Genomic DNA, 13352 nt, shown 5'->3' with positions numbered 1-13352 from the left:
GACTTCCATAACTCATTCATATTCTTGACAAGTCTCTCATTTTCTTCTTTTTGGTTTGAGAGACTCTCTTTTGAGATTACCAAGCATTTCAGGAGTCTAGAGTGAAGTAACATTTGGTAGTTCTATGAATATGGAAGGTGTTAATCTCATGTTAATGGGTTGCTAACAAGCAAGGAAGAGTTCCTACTATGACCATTGCTTCTCTCTTAAGTATAACCTAACACCTTATGATACAACTCAAACAACATTATGATCTTATGCCACGTTTACGATTCAACATACAAGGGGTAACATTGATAATAGATAGGAAGAAGCTCCTCATATCTTGTTATGGTCACTATTAAGTAGATGCAATTTGGCACCTTATGCTACTACCATGTCCTCGATTGTATGACATTGTACTCCAATGTTAAGCACGACTCCCTATCACTATAACTTTGGCTCGATCGAAGGCCATGAAGTCATGAAGCCCAAATGTCTCAAATAGGCATAGTAATATAGACAACAGCCACCTTCTTGGGTATTTGTGTTTGTATACAATGCTATGATGGAGACATTGGACAATGATCAATGACATCTTGAGATCCCATGAAAAGTTTGGTGTGCTATGGTGGGTCATATAGTGCAAGCATACAACCTCTAGAAGCATGCATTAGAAAAAAAGGACCAAAGAACAATAATGATCGAGGGCAATTCAAAACACCAATGTGAATGCAATTATAAATTTTGTGCCTATGGAATAGTTGATGAGACACTTCTAATTATGTGAACTACTAAAAAAAAGAGATGGGCATCCATTGCAACAATTGTCCTACTATGGGGAATTATCTATCAATTGCTAATATTATGTTATGAATGTATCAAGGGGTGGGTATTCTTAGAGTGGCTCAAGCAGGATTTCAACTTGTGCCTTGTTGTAGAAACATGAGGATGCTATGTTGTTGAGCTATCTCTTCACAATATATCCTAAACTTTTTATGCGAAAGAAGCACTATTTATTCACATGGGTTGAATATAGATAGGTACAAGTAAGGGCATAATACCTTGTGTTGTATTGGATGTTATACTTTATGTATATATGGAAGTATAGCAAGTAAAGTGAGCTACATGTGGTGCCTTCTTAGTCCCTCTTGCTTGCTATTAAAGAATAACTTTTCTTAGAAGACTCCAAAACAATTTAGTTGCTATTGGTACGTGACATGACCTAAAGGATTTGCAAGACAACTACTTGGTCTAAGTTAATCGTGCTATTACCAAGCCGCCCCCCAAAAGAAGATTAGGCTTGTAAATTAATTCAATGGCATTTGACTAGTCCATGTTGTGAATTTTGGTGCTGTCTGAAGGTGGAGCACCTTGGCTCTTGCTAATCGGTGGATTGTGCTGATTTGGTTTCCCCCTAGGCATGATATTCTTCGGGCACAATGGAGAATCGATGAAGCTATGATTAGTCAAAAAAGGATAATAGGACTACCATCGCCTAACTCAGGGGAGAATAAGTATCATTTAGTTTGTCCAAAATCCCTTTGCAAGTAGGTTATCGTTAGCTAAGAAGCAAAGTGATCTATTCGTGCGAGGTGCCACAATTGTCCATAACCCTATTCATGTTAGGGGACACTTTTGCCTTTCCTTCCATGACCCCCAACCCATGTTATGAAATGATTGCTTGATGAACATAGGGGTGTTGGTTACGTCTTCTTCACATGAAGTGTTGGAGATTTAAGCATCGGAGCATCTGAAGGCATAATGATTAGGAGGACCCATACAGATCATGCGAACATGGACTAGGTAGTATATCGACGGGTTGACTCATGCTGATACGTAATTATGTTGGGAGGGTTAAGCGCTAGGGTTTCTATGAAGCAAATTGCAATAGTCTTGAAGTTGTCTTAATGCAGGTATAAAGAGTTAAAAGTAACGAATTAATTAAGAAGCGGAATGGCTGGAGCCATCGAAAAAGTGTGAAGATAATGGCCTCCACTTCATTTACCTGGCAGCTTTTTATTGAGCAGCCCTCTGCGCTCTCTTCTCTCGAGGCCCGAGAGGCTAAATGTCCATGCGCGCCAATTTGCAGTCACTGGGTTGCTTGGTTTCCCTGCAAGAACTCCCGCCATAGCTGGAGCTGCTGGCATTATCTTCTCACTTGTGTCTTAGCTCACGCGGACAGGACAGGATAATTGTCTGATGCTGCGAGCTGTCTCCATGGACGGACATTGATCCGGTGGCGGCAATGGAGTCCCGTGCAGGAGCGATGGCGCGGCAGCTGGCGGCTCTCCTTCTGGCGTGGTGGTGGGCGGCGGCAGTGGCAGGCTTGGCGGAGGCGGCGACGGACGCGACTGACCTCAAGGTGCTGAAGGAGCTCCTGGCCAACGTCGGCGGCACGGCGGCCCTGCCATCGTGGTCCAGCAACGACCCCTGCGGCGACAACTGGCGTTACATCGAATGCGACGGATCCTCCGTCACCGGCATCCAGCTCCAGAACACGAATCTGCAGGGGCAGCTCCCCCCGAGCCTGAATCAGATGACCAAACTGCAGCACATCGCCCTCCAGGGCAACAACTTCACCGGGCCGCTGCCGAGCTTGGCAGGCCTGGCCCTCCTCCAGACGGCCTACATGGATGGCCAGTCCTTCACGTCCATACCGTCAGACTTCTTCCGCGGCCTCACGTCCGTCACGCTCATCGCCCTCGACGGCTCGCCGCTCAACCAGTCATCCGGCGGGTGGTCCCTGCCGGACGATGTCGCCTCGCTGACGGAGCTCACCACGCTCTCCCTCACACAGACCTGCCTCTCTGGCAGCCTGCCGGACTTCCTGGCCTCGCTCAAGAACCTGGCCAACGTCCGCCTGGCTTACAACCTCCTGACGGGATCCATCCCGCCGTCCTACTCCGACGCTTCGTTCGTCTCGTTCCAGGTTAACAATCAGCTCAGCGTCGCCAAGCTCACCGGCTCCATCGCCCCGGTCGCTGGCATGCTTTCCCTCCAGCAGCTCTGGGTGCACGTCAATGCCTTCTCCGGTACCATCCCTTCCAGCATCGGCACCCTAGCCTCCCTCCAGGACTGCAGGCTCAACGATAACCAGCTGGTCGGGCCGATCCCGTCGACCTTCTCCTCATCCACCTCCCTCAAGGCACTCTCCGTCCGGCACAACAATCTGGACGGACCCGTCCCGGCGATCCCCTCCGTCAGTGCCGAGAATTACACGACCGACGGAAACTATTTCTGCACGGGCAAGATAGGCGGCGCGTGCGATCCGGAGGTGACGGCCTTGCTTGCGTTCTTAGGCGGGGTGGGGTATCCCCTGACGCTGGTGCAGTCGTGGATAGGGAACGATGCCTGCGCTGGATGGACGGGCATCACATGCGATGCATCCACCGGCAAGGTCATCACCGTCAATCTGCCCAGCCGCTCCCTCACAGGCCACATCTCCCCCGACATAGCCAACCTAACATCGCTGCAGAACCTCATCCTCAGCAAGAACAACCTCACCGGAACCATCCCGGCATCGCTCACCAAGCTACCGTCTCTCCGTCAGTTGTCTCTGCAGGACAACAATTTCTTCCCCCCTGTTCCGTCCTTCCGCCCGAGCGTCGCCGTCGACCTGTCCGGCAATCCAAACATAAAAAAGGCTCAGTCGGCTCCCGCGCCTGCCCCCAGCTCCTCCTCATCTCCCGTGGCCCACCCTCCCTCGTCCTCCCCTTCCACCCCTTCCACCCCTTCCACCACCTCTCCCTCCATATCTCCTCCCTCCTCTTCGTCTCCCTCTCCCATCACAAATGGCACTGGTGCTACAGGTTCATCGAACTCGCCCTCTCTCAATTCTACTGCAATGCTATCTAACCCTGGCAAGGGCCACAAGAACTCTACCATACCCGCTGTTGCTGGCAGCATTGCTGGAGCTATCTGCATTGCTTTTATAGCAGGCCTTTTACTCGTCATCCTCGTCAAGAAAAGAAGAAAAGTTTATAGAGTCCAGAGTAACAACTCTCTCTTGATACATCCATCTACAGGTTCAAGTGGTTCAGAGTTGGTGAAGCTTTCCTTAGGGAATAGGGTTGCGGATGTGAGCCAGGCGCATAGCAATGCAGAAACTGCCACGAGTGATGTACAGGTGGTAGAAGCTGGGAATCTGCTTATCTCAATCCAAGTCTTAAGGAATGTGACCAATAATTTCAGTCCCGAGAATGTGTTAGGGAAAGGGGGTTTTGGGGTAGTGTACAAAGGGGAGCTGGATGATGGCACCAAGATAGCAGTGAAGAGGATGGAAGCTTCTGTTGTTAGCAACAAAGGACTCATTGAGTTTCAATCAGAGATTGCTGTGCTGACTAAGGTGAGGCACAGGCATTTAGTGGCACTATTGGGTTACTGTATCGACGGGAATGAGAGGTTGCTTGTTTATGAGTACATGCCATTAGGCACATTGAGCCAACACTTATTCGAATATGCCAAGCTGGGGCTCCCATCATTAAGCTTGAAGAGGCGACTAAGCATTGCATTGGATGTGGCACGCGGCATGGAATATTTGCATGGATTGGCCCACACAAGTTTCATTCACAGGGATCTCAAACCATCCAACATCCTCCTGGGGGATGAATATCGAGCCAAGGTTTCTGATTTCGGATTGGTCAAGCTGGCTTCTGACGACAAGTCCTCTGTGGAGACTAGATTAGCTGGCACGTTTGGCTACTTAGCTCCAGAGTATGCAGGTAAATCACTTCAGTCACTTATGAGTTACATTCTTTCTGTGCTATGTTTCAAATTCATGAACTCCTGCTTGATACCTCTGTCTAATTGGATACAAGCGATTCTTTTGTTAACCCATTTACATATTGCATTAATGACTACTGCTGAATCTGCGGTTCCAAACTCAAAACCCTCGGATGCTGAAAACCCCAGGGCCTACTACTGAGAGATTTTGCCTGTGTTCGTTTTGCTTGGCATACGAGTTCAAAGAAAGCCCAAGTTAGGACCCTTCGAGCTAGTGCTTTATCCAAGTAGTACTTGGTGCTTTATACAAGCAGTGCTTGTGCTTTATCTAAGTAGTGCTTGCATGCCACGCTATACCGGAGTGGCATACATCTACTGAGATGTGGGGTGAAGTCATGCGGCATTGTCAACCAGTGTGTTGGAGCATGTTGGGTGGACATCACCATGCTCATAGCAAGACCATGCTCGTCTGATCTAATCCCAACTGTCAGTCTTGGTGGATCCCTTTTCACATCACTGTTCACTGTGCAATAAGAATGGCACAAAGATGTTGCCAAGCCCAATGTGGTTACTAATGGTGGTTGTTCAGGATGCCTATCATATGATCAAGTGCGTTGGCTTTCTACTGTACACACACCACAGAATTGCACCTTTAGGCTTACCCTGAGGACTTGGTTATGGACTTGAAAAAATGGGTGCAAGATAGAGCTTCCGATTTCGAGACTATGATCTGAATAAGGATCTCTGTTGATGTGAATAAACTTACTGCAATGACTCTCGAGTCTCAAGGATCTCTGTCGATGTGAATAAGTATCTCTGCCGATGTGAATAAGCTTACTGCAATGACTCTCGAGTACTCTGCTGTAACTCTGAACTTCACAGACTGTCCATGCTTCATGTGTGAACTTTTAAGCATTTTTCTGACAGATCAAGACTTGAGGTAGCAATGCAGATGGTTGTCTCATATGCATATAGTTAATTATCTTATATACATACAGATACAGGTACATATGTGGATATGTGCACATAACGTGTATGCAGAGAACATGTTTGTAACTGTAACTGTGACTAATATATACGCAGATACGTATATACATACAGATACAGGTACATATGTAGACGTGCACATGACGTGTATGTAACTAATATATACATACGTACACATTTACATATATGTGTTTTCATACATGCATGTGGGAATGCTTGTAGAAAATACATACGTACACATTTACATATATGTGTTTTCATACATGCATGTGGGAATGCTTGTAGAAAATCAAACATGTTGCAGAAAGTTCTATTTTGGCGGTGCCGATGCTGGCCAAACAGCAATATAAAGCTGCAAAAACTTAAATCCTTTGGAGTGGCCAATGCAGAGTAGTAATATCACAGTTCTCAATAAAACGAAAACAAAATGCCTGGCCAAGCACATGGAAACTACGGAGAGACTCGCGAGGGGTCCTGAATGTCAAAGGTGATATTGGGTGTTGCTGCTTGCAGGCTGCAGCCTGCTTGACGCTCATCTTCTCACAAATGTTGCACCAAAAGCTTCTACTTCTGTCTTTTATGCAGGACATTTTGTTTATAAGCATCTCTTGGATTTTTTAGAAAGCCATCTTTCTTGATATGCCACAGGTTTTCTGGGGAGCATGATTTTTGTTTGGCCTGCCCTGCCCTGCCCTGCCCTGCCCATACCCATTTGCTGTGATCTGGACAAATACTGAAGGACAGAGGTTTCGTGCTAAATGAATTGTAAAAAATAAGAGAAGCAGCCTCGTGTAGGATGCGTTTCCATCGTTCTACTTTGGTTACAGTTTTGAGAAACGCTGTTAAGTGTTTTGGAAAAGCATACGACTTTTTAATTTGAGGTTTCCAAATGGGGGGCGGGCAAGAATGTTTTTCGTAAATTCTGGCACACTGATGGATGGCCCATGGCCGCGGCCCCGTCATCCATGGAAGAAAGCATTGTTTTCTTCGCCTGCCATGTGACTCGTGAGGGGAATAATCATTGCCACCGGCTGGTGGTAAGTGGCTATGATCTCTGCCCGTCGGGTAAGTTTTTATCTTTCCTCTGGCAATACCATACATGATACCACACACCAGAAAAGTAGCTATGATCTCTGTCGGTTGAGAGTAAATTTCACGTCTCCTCAGCCCACAAAATAGGGCTTCACATAGCTTTATTCTGTTTCGTTTTTTATACTTTTGAGAGAACGGGAGAAAAAGTTTAGTAGATATTGCAAGATCTCTACCTTGGAAGCAGAACATTTGTGAGTTCAGCCAATGACCTGGTGGCACCTTAAAAAAATCTCGCATTCGAAAAATGTCCGTATGACTTAAAATATATTCTTTTCAAATATATTCTAGACTGACTCCCAAAAGTAAATTGAAGACGCACAGCAGCTTACTACTGGTGACTCGCACCTCTTGATAAAAAAAAATAAGGCTTAATGTGATCCCTCCCGAAGTCCCGACTCCCCACCTTGAACTTTACCTCTTACAACTGAAATTAAGAGGTGAGAGAACTTTCACATTCTAATCTAAAGAGCTTTTGTTATAAAAACGTTCAAATATAGGCATTTGACCTTTTTAAATGTTTCAGTCGAAGGCTTTTCACATTTTCGGGAAAAAGTTTTTTAAATAAAAATTTTGGAGACTAGGCTGCCCAAGTAGGCTTTAAATTTTTTTAAAAGAAGATAATGTGGCCAGGCATTTCTTTTAAATACTGCGTGAACTTGTTGGCCAGACATTTATACGAAGTTGCGTAAGTTTGTTGGTGAAATAGTAAATATCGAATATTTATTCGCATTTTTAAAAAGAAGTTTGTCGAAAGGATGATGTATGAATGTTTAATGGGAGATGGGTTATTTGGTCAGTGACGGGGAGGGTGACGACCAAGTCGGACGTGTTCAGCTTCGGGGTGGTGCTGATGGAGCTGATAAGCGGGCGGAAGGCGCTGGACGAGACGCAGCCGGAGGAGAGCGTGCACCTGGTGGCCTGGTTCAAGCGTCTCATTGCCAGCAAGGACGACTTCCTCAAGGCCCTGGACCCCACCCTGGACGTGACCGAGGAGTCCCTGCCCAGCATCCGGGCGGCCGCCGAGCTGGCCGGCCACTGCACCCTGCGCGAGGCCTGGCAGCGCCCCGACATGAGCCACGCCGTCAACGTGCTCTCCCCGCTCGTGGAGCAGTGGAAGCCTGCTGACGTGGACGGGGACGACGGGATCGGCATCGACCTGGACATGACCCTCCCGCAGGCCCTCAAGAAGTGGCAGGCCTACGAGGGCGCCTCCTCCTCCTCCACCTCAGCCTTCTTCTCCCGCAGCGACCTCGACGACACCAACGGCAGCATGCCCAGCCGCCCCACCGGCTTCGCCGACTCCTTCACCTCCAGCGACGGCCGGTAGCTGACCTGGCGGTTTCTCGCCCCCTGCCCCCTCACCAGCAGCCCCCCTACGTGCCACGTGGTACCGACCGGCCTACGTGGAGCCTACCTCCCCTTCCGCCCAAGTGGGGCGGCCGCGGCGCTTTAGTTCGTTTTGGCTGGATCCCGTGCTGTCTCCCTCAGCACGGCGCGCTCCAGCTGTTTTGCACGAAATATATGTAATATCATCATAAAAGAAAAAAGGGTCCGAATAGAGGGGCGTACGTTTCCCCACACAAAAGACAAAGGAGGAAAAGCAATAAGCTGCAGCTTTTACGGATGGCCCCACTTGGAGAACGTTTGCTTTGATTCGATGCATGGCTGGGCCCCACCCCGCAACGCGCCGTTGAGTGTAACTGCCAGGCTGCATTTTAAAAGTCAAAATCGTGACTGTTGTGACTTGTCCCGACTCCCCGATTCCCTCCCCCCCTCTCTCTCTCTCGTCTGCCTCGCATCAAGGATGTCCTATTTGCTCCTCCAGCGCGGCAAAGGTCCCGGCACATAAGAAAAAAAGATGTATGAGCATTGCTCTTCTGTCGCCCATCTCTTCTTTAGAGCTCACACTTTGCATCTCCAACTCCGTTTTGCACGACTTTTGTCACTTGTAAACTCTGTAGAGGTGTGTTAAATACTCCACGTGGCTGCAGCGTCTTGCTTGGAGAAAAGTACACACATTTTCTTCTGGCGGTCCGTAAATCTCAGATTTTGTTGCATTCAAGAATGAATCATGATCAAATTGAGAGCAATCCTTAGAAAAAAAACCTAGACAATGAATTGTTTTGGAATTCAGTCTAATCCTTAGAACGCAAACAATGTTTTTCTAATAAATAAAAAGTAAACAATGTCGCTTTAGTGTGTGGAAGTACTCTCTCTCTCTCTATGTGCTAGCTGACAGCTAGAGATTCATTAAAGGCTTACAAGGGGTCTTTTTCATGTGAGGAAGGGCCCAGGCCTTCTATGAGCCAGCTAAGAATTAGAAACCCATACAGGTCGGCAAGAGTCTGGTGGGGTGGGGGTTGGAATCTTTGCTTGTTCCTTTTAATAGACGATCCAAGTTTTGGAATTTAGCTCCATGTTTTGGATTTGGATTCATGCAAAATGTTGTGCGCGTACTGTGTGGTTGGTTGTATTGTTTTGATCGCTTTTCTGCTTGCTGTTACAAAGCGCGTACACTGGCTTTCCTTTTTTCAAACCGATCATATGATAACCTCGCCAATTGTTCACGTGTTCTTGAAGGTTTTTTAAGGACCAGCTTGCTTTCATTGGATTGTTTGGAAGCTTTCATTAGATCGTACGCACTTGTCCACATACGAAGGTTGTCTTTAACTTTGTGTTCGATTGTATCTCCCCTCTATCCAACCTCTTGTTTTGGCGTAGTGCAAATAATACAAAGAGGGGTTTGCCAAATGCAACCAACTGCTTTTTGATATGATTAAGACCTACCTACACGCGATGTAGCATTGCAGGGAGCCTTGTTGTCTTGTGTGATTTACATATCTTAGAAATTAGGATACTGAAGAAATGCACGCTTTGTATTCTCCGCATTTAATTTGAGTAAACGTGGATAGAATCGTAGTTCTCTAACCAGTTGTAGGATTTCTTGCTCATAGTCACTCGAAACATCTCATCGATTTTTGGGTTCTGAGGTTTCGTTTCGTTTGCTACCTCGAGGTTTCGAAGTCTTAAAAAGATTGTTTATAATTAAAAATTAAAATTATTGCATAGCAATAATATTACATAAACAAAGACCCATAAAATGAACATTCTCATTCCACCTAGATCTTAAAGAAGAATTCTAAAGCCTAAAATAAAAAACATTGCTTTCACCTGCTCATTTAGAAGTTATCATTCACATTCACAAATCACAATGTATAGGCTATAATATATGTATAACACATACAACAAAGTACAAGTGAAAGTTGATATTTTGTGTGGAATCCTCATATGGGGAGGCATGTGTTGCTTGAGAAGGAAGAGGAAGAGATGAGGTAGGGTGAAGATGGAACATGAAAAGATGGAGGAGGTGGAGGAGATGTAGCACGAAGAGAAGGTGATGGCATGCACAAGGAGGGTATGGGAAAAACACGAGCTAAAAAAGAAAAATAGCAAGCATGTTTACTTTTTTAAGAGACCTTTCGAACGTTTCCACTGGATGAGACCAAACATTTTGTGCATTTTGAGATTTCACCTCTCGTTAGGGTGAAACAAGTTTTTTGGTTATTACATTCTTATCCTGCATAGACCAAACTAGCTCTCAGGGATCAATTATAAAGACTCTAGATTAGTCTTCTTGGAGCTCTCGTACTAGCATGTAATCACGCAAGTGGTTCATGAAGACAATTAAAGGCTTTGTCCATCAAAGGGCTCATTTAGAAGATGTATGGTGATATGTTGGCTTGTATAGAGTCCCTTATGTGATTAGTAACTTGCTACATGTGATTCAAAGTTGCTATGTCAATGAACAGAAGAGGAGAATGGTCAATTAGGGAAAGAGCATGCATGAAATCATATCGAAAAGTAATGAACATGACACCATACAAAAAGATGAGTAAATTCTGTTTCTTTAACTCACATGTAATGGAGGTGGTTTGATGTGTATAGTAAGTAGTGCAAGAGATAAAAGAGTGCATGATTGAATTCTGGGAAGAATGGAAGCATGCATGGATTACCATGGCTTGGATAAGTCTAGTAAAGGCTAAGAATGACAAAGAGGGATAACCAAGAAGTTAGCAATCAAACACTGACTAATACAAGCCCAAGAGGACCAAGAAGCAACAGGTTGAGACCAAGAAACATCATGATGAATCACTAGTGGCAAAGAACATAATTTGATCAAAAAGCTAAGATAACTATCGAAAGTGAGAGATATTACACATAGAGGGTCTTTATCGTTTTGTAAGCATTTGTTATACTACCATTTCAATATCACCCTTAATACTAGTTACAGTAGTGAATGCATTACTTAACGTTGTTATACTACCATTTCGATATTACCCTACTAGTTATAGTAGCCAATGCATTACTTAACGTTGTTCTAGTACCATTTCAATATCATCCTTAATATTAGTTAGAGTAGCCAATGTATTACTCAACACCAATATGCTTTAGGATCAACTTCATTTGGGCACTAGGTTCTTGGGCTAGGAGCCCCATTCCTTTTCATTGTATCTTGCATGGGTTGGGGGTTACTTGGCTCCATTTTACATGGAGTCCCTTGTCTTGTAGGAGCTTTCTTCTTATGTGTATCATTTGATATAATGTACATATGGATTTATTGTGACTTTACTTCATCATTCTCTTCTTGTGCTCTTGTTATCTAGCCATGTCACACTTGATAGTGAGTCACTCTCCAAGTGCCAGGCAGGGTATAAATCACATGGGAGTTAATGACTAGTACCACACAATTCCACTTACACCACAACATCAACATTTAGCAATCTTGCCAAGGCTTTATCTAAATTTGGCATATCATATTGGGAAGGAGAGGGTGGAACTACAAGAGTAGCATGAGGTTGAGGGCAAAGTGACTCTAAACTAAGATAAACAGTCGTAGGATAATGGTGGATCATGTAGTAGTAAGGGAGGATAGCTAGAGCCATAAATCAAGGGAGTAAGCTTAAGAGACAAAAAAATGTTAAAAAGGATGAAGAAAGATATAGGAATTGAGAGTATTGAATGGCCAACTATAACGTACCTATCTCTAGCTCAACTAGAGAAGGTGACGTTTGGTAATCAATTGACTATCTTTCTTGAGGAGCACCATTTGGACCCCTTAGGGGGCTTACATAGTTAGCTACTTAAGGGTTTTTCCAACTTATCTTGCAATAGAATGTCATAACCTCAAACCATTAGGATAATCTTGAGATACCTATATTCTTACATTCACCTAAAAGTAGTCTAGTACTCTGCCAAGAAGAGTCACTTCGCAACCAATCAAGGATAAGAGCAAATTAACACCACAATTAGTTCAAAGGGAGTGTGAAATGAGGGGGAGCTAAGCATTGAACCCTCTCTTATAGTATAGTTACACATCCCACCCCTAAAATAGTATTAGCTAGATTTTCATAGACTTGACCCTAGGTAGTCATAGCATTTTAGTTCTATACCTATTGTTTGTTTCAAAAGGCACCCCCTTTTGAGTCCTCTATTTTTTGTCATGGCAACCCATTAGGTCCTCACAATGTTATCCCATTTGGTAGTGTCATTGGATTAATGCTTAGAGTGTGAAAGTGAGAGTCGTCCTTGCAGGTGATGGGATTCATAATTTGACTAGTGATAGAGTGACACGTTGCATATGCAATTCATGCATTGTTATTGTCATTATCATGAGAAGTGATGTTACAATGACACTATGGGAGTTATGAAAGATAATTCTCATAGGACCTTGTATGGGACTTGATAGCCACCTGTGTGACTTAGGTTGAAGCTTGTGGTGGAGAAGCAAAACGTGAAGACAAAGGGGTCGCTTTAGTGCAAATTCAGGACCAATACAAGCTAATCTACTTGATTAGAAATGTGGCATTGAAGGGGAGAAAGGAAAGGCTAGGAGGCCATGCAACTACATCAGGCAACAGTGCAGAAAATACCTAATACCGTATCATGCACCTCATAGAGAGCTAAAAAATATTGACATAGAGACATAGAACTACACTCTACAACACTCATAATGGCAAGTTAGAGATAGAAATCAAAGTGTATGTTGGAAATAAGACAGAAACAAAGATATAAATCATGGCACCCGTTGTCATATTGCATTGATAATCAAGAAAATCCATCATACAACCAGTCATGACCCTGAATGATGATCCAAAATGTGAGAAAGATACACAATTCCTCTTTAGGTCATGCTTAACAACTGCCTACTTACCTGCACTTCATGAGGCATTTTAAGTCTGCTTCAAACAGGGAATAGTAAAGACTAAGGTTCTAAACCATGCTAAGGGAAAATACAATGCATCAAGCTAATGGCTAACACTTGGCAAAACCCCGTGGATGACTAGCATAGCCATGGCCCAAACCCTTGCATGCCATAGTGTCAAATGCCTTATCCAAAATTGACATACCTAATGAGAAAAAATATACCTTACTCACAACCTTGCACTATGAAGTAAGTAACAAAGAGTAACGATAAGTAGACCATCTCTAGTAGGATACTTATAGCCCTCTATTGTGGTTGCATAATCCACTTAGAAGAGTGTCACAAAACATAGGTATACATACAATAA

The 13352-nt window shown here is 44.5% G+C and overlaps 1 protein-coding gene across 2 annotated transcripts; it reads left to right on the top strand.

Moving 5' to 3' along the window:
• The first annotated feature begins 1920 nt into the window (after positions 1-1920).
• LOC148033332 (receptor protein kinase TMK1-like) lies at positions 1921-8979 on the top strand. Of its 2 annotated transcripts, none has more exons than XM_087681247.1 (2): positions 1921-4703; positions 6340-6637. In XM_087681247.1, exons 1-2 carry the CDS (start codon positions 2228-2230, stop codon positions 6426-6428), a joined length of 2565 nt encoding a protein of 854 aa, XP_087537373.1. In that variant the 5' UTR covers positions 1921-2227; the 3' UTR covers positions 6429-6637. The 2 variants fall into 2 exon arrangements, with proteins under 2 accessions (XP_087537373.1, XP_087537372.1); XM_087681246.1 differs by lacking the exon at positions 6340-6637 and adding an exon at positions 7581-8979 and having other exon boundaries at positions 1928-4703.
• Positions 8980-13352: the final 4373 nt, after the last annotated feature.

This window comes from Lygodium microphyllum, chromosome 7 (assembly GCF_053477565.2).
Source record: "Lygodium microphyllum isolate KBCC chromosome 7, Lygodium_microphyllum_v1.1.10, whole genome shotgun sequence".
Classification (NCBI taxonomy): Eukaryota; Viridiplantae; Streptophyta; class Polypodiopsida; order Schizaeales; family Lygodiaceae; genus Lygodium; species Lygodium microphyllum.
This window is presented reverse-complemented; position numbering and strand designations above follow the sequence as displayed.

Bases quoted from the DNA above. Each gene is read 5' to 3' on its own strand.
- LOC148033332 (XM_087681246.1), top strand. From the start codon at position 2,228: ATGGAGTCCCGTGCAGGAGCGATGGCGCGGCAGCTGGCGGCTCTCCTT. The intron at 4,704-7,580 runs GTAAATCACTTC...TTATTTGGTCAG, and splicing joins CTTAGCTCCAGAGTATGCAG to TGACGGGGAGGGTGACGACC.